The sequence below is a fragment of the Haliaeetus albicilla genome, chromosome 16 (genome assembly GCF_947461875.1).
Source record: "Haliaeetus albicilla chromosome 16, bHalAlb1.1, whole genome shotgun sequence".
Classification (NCBI taxonomy): domain Eukaryota; kingdom Metazoa; phylum Chordata; class Aves; order Accipitriformes; family Accipitridae; genus Haliaeetus; species Haliaeetus albicilla.
Window position 1 is genome coordinate 8,346,729 of NC_091498.1, and position 15,502 is coordinate 8,362,230.

Sequence of the window (15,502 nt, forward strand, 5' to 3'; positions counted from 1 at the left end):
CTTTCAATGAATACTTACCCAAGGAGGGAGAACCCAGCTCTCATCTGCAAACAGGCACTAGCCACTCATTAATGGCACCCGAAGCATAGGATCAGAGAATCACAGGATGGTTTGGGTTGGAAGGGACCTTTAAAGATCATCTGGTCCAACTCCTGCCACTAGACCAGGTTCCTCAAAGCCCCGTCCAACCTGACCATGAACACTTGGAGGGATGGGGCATCTACAACCCCTCTGAGCAACCTGTTCCAGTGCCTCACGACCCTCATTGTAAAAAACATGCTCCTTATGTCTAATCTAAACCTACCCTCTTTCAGTTTAAAACCGTCATCCCTTGTGCTGTCATTATAGGCCCTGGTAAAACATATCTCCATCTTCCACAGAGGCCCCCTTTAAGTATTTAAAGGCCGCAATAGTGTCTCCCTGGAGCCTTCTATTCTCCAGGCTAAACAACCCCAACTCTCTCCACCTGTCTTCATGGCTTCAGCCAAGAGACCCACCCCAGTGGCAGGGGCCAACAGGTGTTTAAGTCACACCGGAGTCCAGTTTTTCCTTCTCCTAGGGAAAAAACTAACTGCTGGACTATGGCTGGGGAGAAGATGGGCTCCAGGGAGGAGGAGGGGAGCAGAGCATAGAAGAAACCAGAACTGAAAATGCCCAAGTGTTTTTGTCTCCTTTATTTGAGCCAAAAGCATTCTGAGTTTGGATTTCACCGTTAGTTCACAGACAGTTTTAAATGCAGACTTTCTGTGAAGCAGCCAATGCTTCTGTCCCCTAAGAACTATTCCAAATTGTCCCTCTACCTGGACAACAGCAGATGCTCCTGGATGCTTTGAATATCAAACAGCAAGCAGAGACCAGGCAAAGACTTCAACTCCCTCCCCAGCTGATGATTTTTTCCTCTCCAGTCGCATCACAAGTGTTTTGCCCAGTCACACAACTACTCTCTTTACTGCAAGCAATTCCATTCACCTTGACTTCCAAAAATCAGGGATTTTCTTCCTAACCTGCATAATTCCTGCAAAAGGGAAATGACAGTGGTTTTGGCTTCTAGATCTGCTGGATTCCAAAGCCTGGAAGCTGACCTGTTATACATCTATCTATAGCACATTTTAGCCCCAGAAGTGCACTGTGGGCTACAGCTGTGCCACTCTCTGAACCTGAGCAGGACAGTGGGGTTTGCCCCAGCATGAATGCCAGAAGTAGACACCTTGTGTCCAGCAGCCAGCCCCATAGATGTGCATACAGGGAAGAACTGCTTTTTCAAAGCCAGGTCACTTCACCAGTCCCAGGTAACAAAAGCCCCACAACCTGCAGCTCCCATGGCAGCTGGAGTTGACCAGCCCATGAACCCACCGGCATCAGCCCTGGCTGCATGTGCTGTTTTTCCAGCAAGCCGTGTGCCCCTGGGAACTCGGCAAGCAGCAATCAAAGGACAGGTCAGCGCGGCGCAGCAAACCAGGCTCCCATCCGGTGGGCAGCAAGCAGATTTCAGTCTCTCAGCGTTCAGCTTGAAAGATCCCAGCGTCCTGCTTTTCAGCAACGCATTCACCACAAAAGTTCCTCCTGTGAGAACAGCTACACGCCGTCACGGTGAAAAATGCTCCTGAATATTTATGAACTCCTGAAGTGCTCCCATTAACAAATGCAAAACAATTTGCAGAAGGTAGTTTTCAGCTTTGCATTTTATAGAACAGGAAGCATATCATGACTAAGAGGACAGAAATATGCTGAAGCAGCTGCCCTCAGCACACTGCCTTCCTGAACAAGGCAGGATTGTGCAGAGAAACAGGAAATGAAAACCTGTTATCTCCACCCCAATACATCACCAATATCAGCCCTGCTGTTTCATAACTTAGCGTTTTTCTCTGTTATGCTTTAAAAATAGTTTAAAGAAGAAAAACTTGTTCCATGTGACGTAATTAATTAGAGCTTCAGCTGAAGTACTTCTGGTGGTAGAAATGATCCTGGCTATATTTGGAACACTGATACAATGTGTAGCTTTCTTCAGTAGTACCATTATTTAATTTCTTAGTTTCCACACATTTGCCTCAGTTTGACCTTTTAAAGCAATTTACTTCAAAAGCTAAGGAAAAAATAAGTATGGTTAAAGAAAATCTGAAAGCATGAGCTGTGTTTTTACCCACATGGCTAAGTTTTGTCAACACAAATGCTTTTCTTTTTTAGGGAAGAAAAGCCTCTAGAGCCACACACGCATGCAAGACTACCCAAGTGAAAATTTTATTGGAAACACTCAAAAGTTGTAGTAACAAGATCACCTCATAGTATAAACTAAACCAATTAAAAATCTATTCATGATTACTGTACATTAGTGGAATATTACTCTTGGCTACCCACTTAGTGAATGAAATGGAATGAAAACTGAGTTAGGAGATACAGCTCTAGAAACAAAAGACAATCTGCCCAGGACAAGATTAGAAAGAAGAACCTCTTTCTAACACAGGCATCCTCTAAGGAGACAAAAACAAACTGAAGGCTCTGAAGCTTTGAGGAGTTCAGTTTTCCCACGTCTCTTTATCCTCTCAGTCCCATGGTCACAGCATATAATCGAGTCCAGTTAACAGAATCGTATACGTTCTGCTTGTCCTTGAATTACAAGGAGGCACTCACACAGTAACTGGGACTTTCAGAGGCTAGAAAAAGTAAAGATCACCTTCCACGTCACAAAGCTCCGCAGGATAACTTGATACATGGACAAGCATTTGCTTAGAACTAAATCCAGCTGGAAGTAACTTCACTCAGCATCGGTCGACTTATAGTGATCATCATCCACAGTGGAATAGATGTGTCCCTCACTGCTAAGGAATTCAACGGCTTGCCTTTGAAGAAAAAAAAAAAAGCAATTGTTAACTAGTTCATATCAACACCTTTCAGCGATTTCCCACCTACAGACCCCATCCCTACTGTTCCCTTGTGGCATCTGCCAAGGGAAGCTCTGGTTGGCTCTATCCTATGAGCAGTTTAAATGCTGCTGCACCAGTCAGTAGGTTCAGAAAGCTTCTCCAAAGCTAGGGCAATATGCTCCCCCAGCATCTCTTAGACTTTGACTGCCACAGAGGGGAAGGCCACCACTCTCAGTACTTCCCAGGTAAAAGCAGTACCTACAACTCTGCTTCAAAGGGGACAGAACACAGAAATATAATGGACGTTCATTACTGTCTTTAGGCTTCACTATTTTTCTAAGTCTCAGGGAGGAGAAATTCTAAGAGACAGCAAAGAAGAGAACAGAAACGGTCTATTCCCAAGTTTTGATTGGTGTGCAGAGAGCAAGGTAGTCCCTGAACAGGAGAAAATACTGCTGAGGCACTGCAGGACTCCCAGGTAGCTACTAGTTTGCTACTGAACATCTGAAATTACTAGTGCTCTTTCACAAGTAAGGATCTGGGTTTGCCCACTATTTTCCTCTCTGCCTCCTTTTATCAGACTCCAGGAAGGACTGCCTGGATTTCCGGAACATCCTTTGTTTCTACACACTTACTTGATTGTTGACATGCTCATATTGTGGAGCTGAAGTTTCAACTCCTGAAGACTCATACCTTCTGGGACAGGGCAGTTTTTAATCAAGTTCAGCACCTGGAAAAGCAAGAACCACCATTAGCACACAGCTGAGCTTCTCTATCAGTGACAAGGTTGAGGAAGAACTATTCAACTTCAAAGAGTAACCGAGCTTGCATTTCTTTGTCCTACATCATGCCACAGCAGCCCCTCTTGTGACTGCGGTGTTCCTGGAGAAGCTGCTTGCACGTACCTGACTCTGATGCGCTGTGAGTCCATTCACTGGTAGGCTTCCACCTCCTCCATAGCCCCCCACATCACCTATCCCAGCGGAGGAGAATGACTGAGGCACTCTTGATGCTGACTGAAATTATGAGAGTAAAACTGCTGTGGTTATACAGGCTGCCATGAACCCACAACATTAAAGACTTGGTGTTATTTCAGAGAGACAGTAATTAAAAATAGATTTCCAAAAGAAACTGCTGGAAATGGACTGCAACACAAATCTGTCTCCAAGGAAGCCAGGACTCCTGTTACACCTTCACTGTAGCACTGCAACAGCTTCAAGCTTTCCAGCCCCACAACTGGTATACAATTTCCCCAGCGAACCAAGAGTTATCTTATCTCCCTCTCTCTGGGAGATAACCAGTAACCCAGTAAGGGCCAAGATGGAATCGGGATCTTCAAGTACATACCATAAGATTTTTTCTGAGGATCATATGTGCATTGACAATCTCTAGTATGTGTGTGGTGAACTCATTCATATTTTCCAGAGGCATTATCTTAAATGCCACCAAGCTTTTCTTATTCTTTCAGAGAAGAAAAAAAAAAGCAAAGAAAAAAAAATTAACATCACAGCAACCAGAACATGCTTAACAGCCAATGCAACTATTCTCTCCAGGAACAGGGACAGCAGTGGGTAGGGAGCTTGTCTGCATGTAACTAGTCCAAAATTTTCTGACTTACATTTTCATATGTGATTTTGCAAGACAATGCAGACAAGGTAACTTCTCTTTCTAACCCGCTGGTAATTAATTGCACTTTGCTTTAACGCATGCACTATTGTTTAAATACTTACTCATATATTTAGTTACAATATTTAGTTATGAGGCAACCACATCACATAATATGTTACAAGAAGCGTCCCCATTAACCAGAACCTAGTCTAAGCTCTACAGTGCACCCAAGAACCTGGTGGCCAGTGCTCTGTTCCGCTGAAAACAACAAATTGATGAAGAGTGGCATTTTAAATGGGTCCTCTGTCCTTTGCATTTAGAAACAATTAAAGTGTTATTAAATACAGCCCTGGCAAAAACATTCAAGGATTTGTCCACAGGAAAGGATGAGCAAAGACCATGATCAAGTGGATATTCTAAAGGGAGCCCCCTAACACTGTGCCAGATCACCAATCCTTCATGCCACTGCTCCAGCCTCATGACTTGGAGTCAGATATGGGTAACATGATCTTACCTGGAAAGACCGAAGATGACCAGCTACTTTTACGTAAGTTCCTGGAGGTACCACAACATTCTCGCCACCTGCCTCCTAACAGAGAGAAAAAAGAGAAAGGAAGGTTTTGCTGATTCATGTTTCCATTTCTCAATTATCACAATAAATGACTTAGGAAAGGAGGCTTATCTCAAGCAAACACAAACCGCATGCATTCCTATGTCCAGTAAGAGCAGTTAGGTAAACATAACCATAAATGAAAAATAGAGAAAAAAATATTTGCTCATTTGAACACACTCTAGACTTGACAGCAGTCAAAGCCAGTTGTCTGCTCTGCTGTCTCTGTCCACTTCCCAGATTTTCACAAGAGGAAAGAACCCTCAAATAGTAAAAAAGCAGGTGTTCAACTACACAACTTGGCATAGTTACGATAAACTTGCAGTTAAGCCAACTGAATGTCTGCCTAATTACTCTCCCGAAGTTGTTCAGCTGAACTCAGCTGTTAGCCTTCAAATATATGTCACAGTAACATGGGCTAGCTTTAAAGGCCTGTTATACCAGCAAGAGTTTAGTGGAAGTTATCAGCACTTCAGGAGTCATGCATCAGAAAACCAGACAACATTCATTGGTACATGTCTTCATCTCAATCACAGAGCCACATAAAATATCTCTGTTCACTTTCTCTCCTTGACTTTCTACACAGAAGTAGAGCATGCATGGCCCAGTTCAGCTATGAAGTAACGTTTGAGCTTCAGCAGCTAAACTCTAAAAAATTATACAAAGTGATTCAACGTAGAATTGTACATGAATTACAAAACAGGAGATGAGTCACGTACAGCACCAGTGATCTCTGCTACAGCAGCATCTCCCTTGGATTTCTGAGAGTTGTTATCCCTAAAATGTTTTTCAGAAAAGCCACATCTTTTTGATAAAAAAGTCCCGCGAGAAGCAGGGAGTTGGATTTGATGATCCTTATGGGTCCCTTGCAACTTGACATATTCTACTATTCTGTAACTTTTCTCTCTTCACTGCTCTGAAAAGCTTTTAAAGAAGCGTGTCCATAACGAATCTGATGCTTACATCAGTATCAACCCACTGCCTGACGTCCATCGGGGCTGCTGTCATGTCATCCACTTTGTAGAGAATGTTCGTCGGTGCTTTCTCAGCGTGCCGTATGATCCCCATAATGGTGACCTGCGTTGGAAGAGGGAAGAGTTTATCCGGGAAGGCCCCGGGAAACGAGTCCGTTTGACCTGCAGCCCCCCCGCTCGCCGCTTTCCCCCGCCGCCCACCTGCGAGATCTCCACGTCGCGGATCCGGAAGGTCTCGTCGACCTGCTCGGCGGCCAGCAACTGCGACACGGTGCAGGGCACGATGTTCTGGGAGCGGATTCTCTGCAAGGAACGGCGGGGCCGTCAGTGGCTGCCGGGCAGCGGCTGCCCCTCTCCCCGCTCCTCCGGCCGCTGCGGCCCAGCGCCCCGGGGCCGCCCGAGGCCCCGCTCCCGCCCTACCTGCTTCCTCTCCGCCTGAGTGCCGGCGGGGGAGCCGAAGCCGCCCGGGGACTGCGTGTAGCCGCCCACAGGCCCCGAGCTGCCCACCGTGCCGTACCCGCTGTCGAAGGTCCCTGAGGGGGGAGAGGGAGAACCCGTGAGGCGGCGGCGGGGAAGCGCGCGCCCCCCCATCCCCCGTCCCTGCCGCCATCACGGGTCGCGGCGGCGGCCTGGGGCCGCGCCCCGCCCCCCGCCGTCTCCATCGGCTCCGGCCGCCCCACGCCGACCCCAGGCGCCGTCCCCGGCCCTGCCCGGCCGCCCCCGGCCCGCACCGTGCCCGCTCCACATGGCGGCGGCCGAACGTCGGGCGCCTGCCGGCCCGCGCGCAGCGCCCCTCCTCCCGCCTCCGGCTCCTGCCCAACCCGCGAGCGCCGCTCCGCCGGCTGGCAGCCAATCGCGGCCCTCCGTCTTCCGGCTCCTTCCAATAGGGGAAGGCCGGGGGGAAGCGGCCGGTGCCATTTTGAGTGCGGGCGCTGCCCGGCCGCCCTCAGGTGAGGGGCGGGGCACGGCACGGCACGGCACGGCACGGCAGCCCAGCCCAGCCAAGCCAAGCCGCTGGCCGACATGCAGCCCGTCGCGCTCCTCCTGCTCTGCCCGCTGGCCGCGGCCCTGTCAGGTAAGGGGAGGCAGCATGTCCTGCTCCCCGGCCGGACGGGCGGGGGGCCCCGAGCGGTGCCCGGCGGCAGCCCCGCGCCCCCCGGTGAGCGTCGGCGTCTCCCGGCGGCGGCAGGGCGCTTCTGGCACGTCACCGACCTCCACTGGGACCCCGACTACGAGGCGGCGGCGGGTGCCGGGCAGGTATGCCCCTCGGCCGGCTCCCGGGCCGTGCCCGCCGCCGGGCACTGGGGCAGCTACCTCTGCGACGCGCCCTGGCGCCTGCTCGCCTCCGCAGTCCGCGCCATGAGGAACCGCCTGCAGCGGCCGGACTTCGTCCTCTGGACCGGGTGAGGATGGGTCGGCGTCCCGCCAGGAGGGGGGAATCTGCTGCCCGGCCACCCCCCCAGCAGCGGCGGTTGGAGGGGCTCTGAACCCGCCACTGGTGGGGCTCTCCTCAGCTCGCCTTCTCCGCCCTCCTGCTGCAGTCCTGGGGGCTGGGGGACGGTGTCTGCCTCGTTAGAGAGATGCTCCTCGGAGAGGAGAAACACCAAATATTCCAGGCATTGACAGTGGGGGTTCTGGGGTCACGCATTGCCCTCAGGCTGTGGCACGGTCCTGCCTGCTCAGAGGGTTGCCAGGCTTTGGATGGGAGAAGGGGCAGCTGGAGGGCTGGGGCTTGTGGGTGATCCAGGCCTCTATGTGGCAACTGTTTTGAAGAGGTAAGGTAAGGATGTGCCTTATGATGCGAAGTGGAGGCTTGGGGGAGAGCATAACTACAACGAGGCCTCTCGACGCCAGCAAGAGGCTCCCAACAAGCCCCAACAGTGAGAAACAGTAAGGTAAGGAAAGGATTGTCCTTCCTTTTCTTTTTAATTGTTGCCAGCCCTGTCTGACTTCACACAAGTTCTGAGTACCTGGAATGCTTGAGGGAATGGGATGTGCTCTTTCTGTTGGTGCACCTAATCCTGCCTGTTAGAGGCAGTGGGAGGAGAGCTTTGCAAAATAGACGTGCAGCATTTCTTCAAACTGTGAAGAGGCATCTGGGAGACTTGTCTCAAAAAGGGTCTGTTTTGCTTTATAAGTATGAAGAGCCTCCCCATGTTTTCTCCTAGTATGGCCTCCAGAAGTGGGCACCCTATTCCACAGGAGGCCTCAAAAGCACTTGCAGACAGTAAAAGTTTATTTTGCGTGATTATTTTAAGTATATATGTCCCCTTGTAACATTTGCTCTTCTTCTAACAGTGCAACATCAACCTGTAACCTGCTGTAAGCTCTAGTCCTAGTTTGTAGTGCTGTTGCCCGACCCCACGTTTTCATTTTCTGTCTCTGCAGATGATTGTTCCTACTGAGAAGTAGTTATCGGTCCTTATGACTTTATGTTGACTTTTCTTTTTCCTTCAAATTATTTCCCCCAGTTCTTTGACATCATGTTGAATTTTGATCTTCCTCTTCAATGGGCTTGCTGACAGCCCAGCATCATCTACAAATGCCATAAGTATATTAGTGAAAACATAGAAGTGTGTGTCTGCTGCACTTTTAGAGGCATTCCTTTGTTTCATTTTAATGAGAGTTGTTATCCTGCTGTTCAAACAGCTGTGCAAACACCTTTGCTTCACTATTGCTGATCAGATGTTGACCTGAGATTGCAAAATGCTGTTCCTTGCAATCTTTCTAGTCAGCTTTAGTGCCTATTAAATGCACCGAGGCAGAGTGAGCCTCCATTTCCTATGCTTGTGTACGGATTTTTCAAGGTAGAATAAAGTGGAGCCTGTTTTCACTTTGAGCAATTCCTTGAAACTCCTTCAGTGCCTTGGCCAGTTAACATAGTGCTGGTTCCTGCCCCCAAATGCTTTAACTTTATTTTCTAGAAGGCTCAAAGAAAGAGCAGTAAGCAAGTTTCTCTGCCTTGCTTATGTGGTAGGTTGACCCTGGCTGGAGGCTAGGTGTCCACCAAAGCTGCTCTATCACTCCCACCCCCTCAGCTGAACAGGGGAGAGAAAATATAACAAAGGGCTCGTGGATCGAGATAAGGACAGGGAGACATCACTCAACCAATTAGTCACAGGCAAAACAGACTCTACTTTGGGAAAATAAACTTAATTTATTGCCAATCAACCAGAGTTGGGTAATGAGAAATAAAACCAAATCTTAAAACACCTTCCCCCACCCCTCCCTTCTTCCCGGGCACAGCTTCACTCCTGGATTCTCCACCTACCCTCCCCCTCCCCCCCCCCCAGTGGTGCAGGGGGATGGGGAGTGGGCGCTACCATCAGTTCATCACTTCTTGTCTCTGCCGCTCCTTCCTCTTCAGGGGCAGGACTCCTCACGCTCTTCCCCTGCTCCACCATGGGGTCCCTCCCATGGGAGACAATCCTCCATGAACTGCTCCAGCGTGGGTCCCTCCCATGGGCTGCAGTCCTTCAGGAGCACACTGCTCCAGCGTGGGTCCCCTGCAGGGTCACAAGTCCTGCCAGAAAACCTGCTTCATGGGCTCCTCTCTCCACAGATCCGGAGGTCCTGCCAGGAGCCTGCTCCAACGCAGGCTTCCCACAGGGTCACAGCCTCCTTCAAGCATCCCCCTGCTCTGGCATGGGGTCTTCCATGGGCTGCAGGTGGATATCTGCTCCACTGTGGACCTCCATGGGCTGCAGGGGGACAGTGTGCCTCACCATGGTCTTCACCAGGGGCTGCAGGGGAATCTCTGCTCCAGTGCCTGGAACACCTCCTCCCCCTCCTTCACTGACCTGGGTGTCTGCAGGGTTGTTTCTCTCACATGTTCTCACTCCTCTCTCTGGCTGCAGTTGCTGTGCCCCCTGCAATTTTTTTTCCCTTCTTAAATATGTTATCACACAGGCGCTACTACTGTCGCTGATGGGCTCAGCCTTGGCCGGCAGTGGGTATGTCTTGGAGCCAGCTGGCATTGGCTGTATCGGACACAGGAGAAGCTTCTCACAGAAGCCACCCCTGTAACCCCCCGCCACACAAACCCAATACAGCTTATCACTTCAAGCATTTGACCTGTTAGTCACAGACAGTGACTGTGCTGCTTTTATTTTTCTAGAGATGATACTCCTCACGTCCCCAATGAGAAGCTTGGAGAAGAAAAGGTTCTGCACATAATAGAAAATCTGACTTCTCTGATAAAAGAGACATTTCCAGGTAGGATTTGTGGGGATGAGAAGGGGAGGAAGGGCACAGAGTCTCATAAGAAGAGCTTACCAGGGTGGAAAAATGACAGAATTGGAAAGGGGAAAGGCATGGAAGGCCTGTGGTCAATGGGAGTTGTTTGTCCTCTTCCTAGTTGCTGTATGGCATGAGGTGTGTCTGAATTGAGGTGTCTGATTGCGCACTCATTGTTTCAGGTTAACTCACTCAGAAGAGAGGAAAAGAAACATTTCTGTAATTAGTCATTAAGACAGAAAAGGCTGCAAGTTTTCCTCACACTTAATCCATGTCAGCAGTGGAGGAAGGAGCGTTATTGGTGGTGAAAGCTCACTGATTCATCTGTAAAGCCATGGCTCTGGGGTGGCTTGTCCCGAGGAGGGATGGTCTTTGCAGTGTTGTAGCGCCAGTCAATGCAACCATATGGCTGTGGTGTGGATGATTCGCTTTTGCAAAGCTCTCAATTCATGCTGTTCTTTCCAAGTCTGTGAGTGTCTCAGGGAGCTTTGGTGCTGAGGAACTCTGAAGCAAGCATGGATTCCTCTGTGCCTCCTTTTCTCTGTCTCTAGATACTAAAGTCTATGCAGCGATGGGCAATCATGACTTCCACCCCAAGAATCAGTTTCCAGGGAAGGAGCACAGGATCTACAACCGAACAGCTGAACTGTGGCGTTCCTGGCTGAATGATGCTTCCACTCCTCTTTTCAGAGCAGGTATGCACCACTGGCTCATGTTGGCAGCTCTCTGGGAGATGGGGGTGGTTAGGAGAATACCATGAATGGTTTTCCCTGCTTCTATGCTCAGAGCAACAGTATTTATAGAGTATTTGCAGAGGAAGGGTCCAATTTAATGCTGATTTCTGGCACTGAGTTCTCCTGCTTGTGAGAAAATAAATTTCTTTATGCTTTACTCTCTCCTGCTTTCCTCGAGTTACGGGAAAGTGTCCCTTCGGAGAATGCTGAGTGGTCAGCTTCAGTGGAATTAAAAAGATCTTTTAAGAAGGCTGCAGCACTTTGGCTCTCTAGAGCTGCCCCGCTCCTGGTACTGCACACTGTCCCCATGCAGGGCCTCCCTTCACTTTGAGAGGCATAAGCATGGCAAGAGGCACATGGGGAAGAGTCACTCCAAATCCCCATCCTGGGGTGGTCAGAGCGCTGCTGGCCCCTTGTCCAGACAGTGACTCTGCTGTGGCTGTTGCCAAGGAATGCTGAGAGGGATGGAAACAAAGGGATCTGGGGTCACAGCAATCAGCGTGACCAGACCTCCAGCTCTTTCCCTGTCGGTTGCATTTTTCAGGAGCTTTCTACAGTGAGAAGCTGCCCAGCCCAAGGACAAGGGGGCGAATGGTTGTGCTCAATACCAATCTGTACTATGACAAGAATAATGAGACAGCTGGTGAGGAAGATCCTGGAGGGCAGTTCCAGTGGCTGGAAGAAACACTGACCAATGCCTCTAGAGCAGGTGAAATGGTATTAAAAGAAATGAATAAGCAAACTCTGTAGAGGGCTTCTCCCAGCCTGGAAGCTCTTCTTGCTCCTGCTCTCCCCTCTGTGCTGTCACAGCACAGTGAGGGAAGTGTGGGCTTTGCATTCAGTGCAACTCCTGCTTTTGTAGGTCTACATTGTGGGGCACGTCCCTCCTGGCTTCTTCGAGAAGAAACGAGGCATGTCCTGGTTCCGGAGTGGCTTTAATGAACGATATTTGAAAATCATGCAGAAGCACCACAGGGTGATTGCTGCCCAGTTTTTTGGGCACCATCACACAGACAGCTTTCGGATGTTTTACAGTGATACAGGTACCGGTTCTGGCCACGCGAGCATTTGTGTGATAGCTCTGCCAATGCCCAGAAAATCACTGTTGATTAGAGTTTTCAGTGGCTGTTAGCTGAATGTAGCTGAGAAGCCAGAAAAGGCTTGTGAAATGCTTTGATCAACAAGAGACAACAGTGGTTCCGATCTCCACCCCCAGCCTGTAGGTCCAGCCCTCCTTCCTGTTTACCTTCCATTTTGTTGTTTCCCCTCAATGCCTTGCAACTTCTTGCCTGCTCCCTATTGATGGGTTTGGACATCAGCTGAGACATAAGGGAGCAGTTGCTAATCTTTGCATTGGGGTTACGGGTAGTGCTCTGGGTCTCCTTTGCTGAGCGTGGTTCTCTTGCACACCCTCACTGCAAGAGTCTTCGACAGCAGTGGAAAGCCTTTTCTCAGCTGCAGCAGTCCCATGTTCAACCCCTGATGCTGTTCAATGTGCTGATCTTTATGTGTGTGCTGTTGTAACTAGGGCTGGTGACAAAGCTGCTGTTTGCAGTGTGATTGGTTCCCGGGGTGCTCACTGCAGCGTGGACAGGGTGTGATACAAGCAAAGGTCCCTATTCATGGGTTGTTTTGCCTTTCTGTTAAGGTTCTCCAATCAATGTCATGTTCCTGGCCCCTGGAGTGACTCCCTGGAAAACAACATTACCTGGAGTGAACAATGGAGCCAACAACCCTGGGATTCGGGTGATCGACTATGATCCAGACACCCTTCAAGTGTTGGTAGGGGATCCCCATGTGCTGCATCCTGCGGTTCTAGAAGAGTACTTTAATTCCTCCATGTGGTTTTAACAGGCAGGACTACAGGACCCAAGCAGCTATGAAGGAGAGGACCCAAACCAAGTTATTCCAGATTCATGTCTAGCACACAAATTTAGTGAGAACATCAGTGAGTGAAGGCAAGGTGACTGCAGTCAGCTGGCCCAGGCCTTTTGCTGGGATGAGTTCCCCGGGGCAGTGCAGGATGGTTTTGTCGTGTTCTTCATGTCTGTAGCTAGTTTCCTTTGATGCTTGTTACTACCCAGGTAATGTGGATTGCACAACTCCTCTTTGAGGACTAACAGACTTGTCAAACTGCCTCCAAAAACTTTTAACCATCTAGAACATTATTTGGGTCCCCCTGCTTGCTAAATTTATTCATTTGTAATGGATCTGAATTTAGGTGAATTGTAGGGGCAGCTTCTGTTTCCTCTGTCTCTTACTTGCAAAGAGGTGGAGGATGGGGTCTTTGTGCCTTTCTTTGCCATGGATAAAGCAGCTCTGTAGATGCGCTGTTTGCATGTTTACAGCATGAGAAATGAGTGTGGAAATACACTGTGGAAGGCTAGGGAGCTAGTGAAGCAGAGGGAAAGACTGAGAACAGAAGTTGTGAAAAACTTTATTTTTTTAGTTTGTTCACGGTTGAGAAAATAACTTCACTCAGTAAGTAACACTACTTAACCTTTGCTTCTGCCAGTGGATAGTGTTGGTAGTAAATAAGAGTGATTTTGAAGCAGGGCATACTCAAACTTCCTGATGTTTGGAGATAAAAGTCAAGCAGAGAAAAGCCATCCCTTCATCCCTTATGAAACAGGATGCTTTTGTGGTGAGTTCTGGAGGCTTTCATCTGAGGTGCCTGTCCCCAGGTTCACACATCTGTAGAAAGCACCTGTCAGGAGGCAGCTCACCCCTTGGGCAGGGAGATGCGCTGCCTGCAGTGAATACATGTGTCTGTGGTGCTGCACACCAGCATCTGGGAGAAGTGGATGATTGCATCCGAGCCAAACATTTCACTCAAGGGCCGATCCTTTCCTGACTTGTCCTTGTTTTGTTTTTCTCTCCCTGTAGGATATGGTGACTTACTACTTGAACCTAACTCGTGCCAACATGATGGCCTCAACGTGGGAGGAAGAGTTCCCAACATGGGAGGAAGAATATAGGCTGACAGAAGCGTTCCAAGTCCCTGATGGCTCTCTGCGCTCCATGCAAACAGTGCTGGAGAGGATATCAAAGGATCCGCACTATCTGCAGCAGTACTATGAGTTTAACTCTGTCAGATATGACCTCACCCCGTGCAAGGAGGCCTGCCGTGTAGATCATGTTTGTGCCATCAGAGAAGTTGATTTTACAAAATACAATGAGTGTGTTAAAACCAGCAGCTCTGCCTCTGCCATCATCAGTGTTCAGCTTTTATTTTTCTGCTTGCTCTTAGGACTTCTTAGTCCCCAGCAAGTGCTGTAATGACTGAGAGCAAGAGAAAATGAAGAGAGCACGAGTTCAAGATGCACATGAATTGGCAATTGTGAATGCTTTTGGCATTGAGAACTTACTCTGAAACCAAGACAAAATCAGTGGCTTTACTAAAAGCTCTGTGATGTTGATCTGAAATCTAGAAAAGCTTGATGTATTGGGAAAGGGCAGTGATTGCTACAAAGTCTTTTTGTGCCAGACTGACTTGCATCAGGGAGTCTGTCCCCCTTACGCTGTGACTTCTGAGGTAGTCTCACAAATCAGGTGGAGACCAGGCTTCCCGGTGGACTTTAACTTACCGTGTATGAGAGCTGTGAGCTGCCACTTGTTCCTGAGGAGTCTGCTCCCAGGTGGGTTTCTCATGTTGGCACACGCTTTGCTTCTGGAAAGACCACACAACTGGTGACCTGGAAGGTCTTGTTTTGGTGGCCTTGTACAGCAGCAGCCCTGCCTTCGGTGTATGAGCAGAGCCAGGTGGGATTAGTTCTTCCTTTGACGGTGTATGAACTGCAGCAAGCTTGGGCCATGACTTTCATGTGTCAGTGCCCAAGACAAGGCTCCAGGGCAAGAAGCTTGATTATTATTATTTAAGTTTTTATTTATTTTTTCCCCCAATTGCTAAACATAAACAGCTTTTCCCTTTGTGCTCTCTTAACTTGCATCCACTTAGTTTCTTCCTTCAGCTGGGCATTGCAAGCTGACCTTGAACGCTTTGGTGATTTACCAACCTTGGGCTTTGCTAGCTTGTCTGAGAACCTTGAGGGAACCAATACAAAGTGATGGCATCGGACCCTTTAGGCTTGGGTGAAGGAGACACAGAAGGAATATTGGTGTTGTCTGTGAAAGGCGGCTCTGGGCTCTCCCGGAGTCTGACACGGCAGAGAGGGAGCTCGCAAGGCAGCAGGGTGTGCTCAGAACACGTGGCCTGAGCACACGAGGGACCCAGAAAGGCACGGGCAGGGTCCGAGAGCGGAGGAGGCTGTGGGGGCGAGGACCCAAGCCCGCCAGTGGAACAGCGTAGGCTGGGCACACAGATGTGGTGGCGTGCCCACTGGGGCGGCTGCGGTGGAACAGATGCGTTGCATCCGAAGAGGAGCGAGGGCGCAGGAGGAACGGCCGCCTGCAGTGCTGGGGCTTCGCGGCCGTGGTTGGCATTTGCCCCTGGTACCGCTTCAGAGCGTGTGTCTGGAG

General features: G+C 49.5%; 2 protein-coding genes across 4 annotated transcripts; one reads left to right on the forward strand and one right to left on the reverse strand.

Moving 5' to 3' along the window:
• Positions 1-2,214: 2,214 nt before the first annotated feature.
• RPA2 (replication protein A2) lies at positions 2,215-6,971 on the reverse strand. Its single transcript, XM_069803436.1, has 9 exons — positions 6,785-6,971; positions 6,474-6,586; positions 6,255-6,356; positions 6,043-6,156; positions 4,984-5,058; positions 4,209-4,322; positions 3,767-3,877; positions 3,497-3,591; positions 2,215-2,837 (listed from the first exon to the last, which is right to left on the reverse strand). The coding sequence occupies exons 1-9, from the start codon at positions 6,969-6,971 to the stop codon at positions 2,753-2,755; spliced, it is 996 nt and encodes a 331-aa protein (XP_069659537.1). The 3' UTR covers positions 2,215-2,752.
• An 18-nt stretch (positions 6,972-6,989) lies between these two features.
• SMPDL3B (sphingomyelin phosphodiesterase acid like 3B) lies at positions 6,990-14,966 on the forward strand. Of its 3 annotated transcripts, XM_069803434.1 has the most exons (8): positions 6,990-7,128; positions 7,243-7,456; positions 10,171-10,268; positions 10,841-10,984; positions 11,568-11,740; positions 11,886-12,066; positions 12,672-12,805; positions 13,910-14,966. In XM_069803434.1, the coding sequence occupies exons 1-8, from the start codon at positions 7,077-7,079 to the stop codon at positions 14,300-14,302; spliced, it is 1,389 nt and encodes a 462-aa protein (XP_069659535.1). In that variant the 5' UTR covers positions 6,990-7,076; the 3' UTR covers positions 14,303-14,966. The 3 variants fall into 3 exon arrangements, 2 of the variants coding, with proteins under 2 accessions (XP_069659535.1, XP_069659534.1); XM_069803433.1 differs by having other exon boundaries at positions 6,997-7,456; XR_011328068.1 differs by having other exon boundaries at positions 7,077-7,456; positions 12,672-13,667; positions 13,910-14,043.
• Positions 14,967-15,502: the final 536 nt, after the last annotated feature.

What these genes read in the sequence shown, in the direction of transcription:
- RPA2 (XM_069803436.1), bottom strand. Translation starts at nt 6,971, where the DNA reads ATGGCACCGGCCGCTTCCCCCCGGCCTTCCCCTATTGGAAGGAGCCGG. An exon ending in CTCAGGCGGAGAGGAAGCAG is followed by an intron (nt 6,357 to 6,473) that starts GTAGGGCGGGAG and finishes CGTTCCTTGCAG; the next exon opens with AGAATCCGCTCCCAGAACAT. An exon ending in GGCAGTGGGTTGATACTGAT is followed by an intron (nt 5,059 to 6,042) that starts GTAAGCATCAGA and finishes TCTCTCTGTTAG; the next exon opens with GAGGCAGGTGGCGAGAATGT.
- SMPDL3B (XM_069803433.1), top strand. Translation starts at nt 7,077, where the DNA reads ATGCAGCCCGTCGCGCTCCTCCTGCTCTGCCCGCTGGCCGCGGCCCTG. An exon ending in GATAAAAGAGACATTTCCAG is followed by an intron (nt 10,269 to 10,840) that starts GTAGGATTTGTG and finishes CTCTGTCTCTAG; the next exon opens with ATACTAAAGTCTATGCAGCG. An exon ending in CAGACACCCTTCAAGTGTTG is followed by an intron (nt 12,806 to 13,909) that starts GTAGGGGATCCC and finishes CTCTCCCTGTAG; the next exon opens with GATATGGTGACTTACTACTT.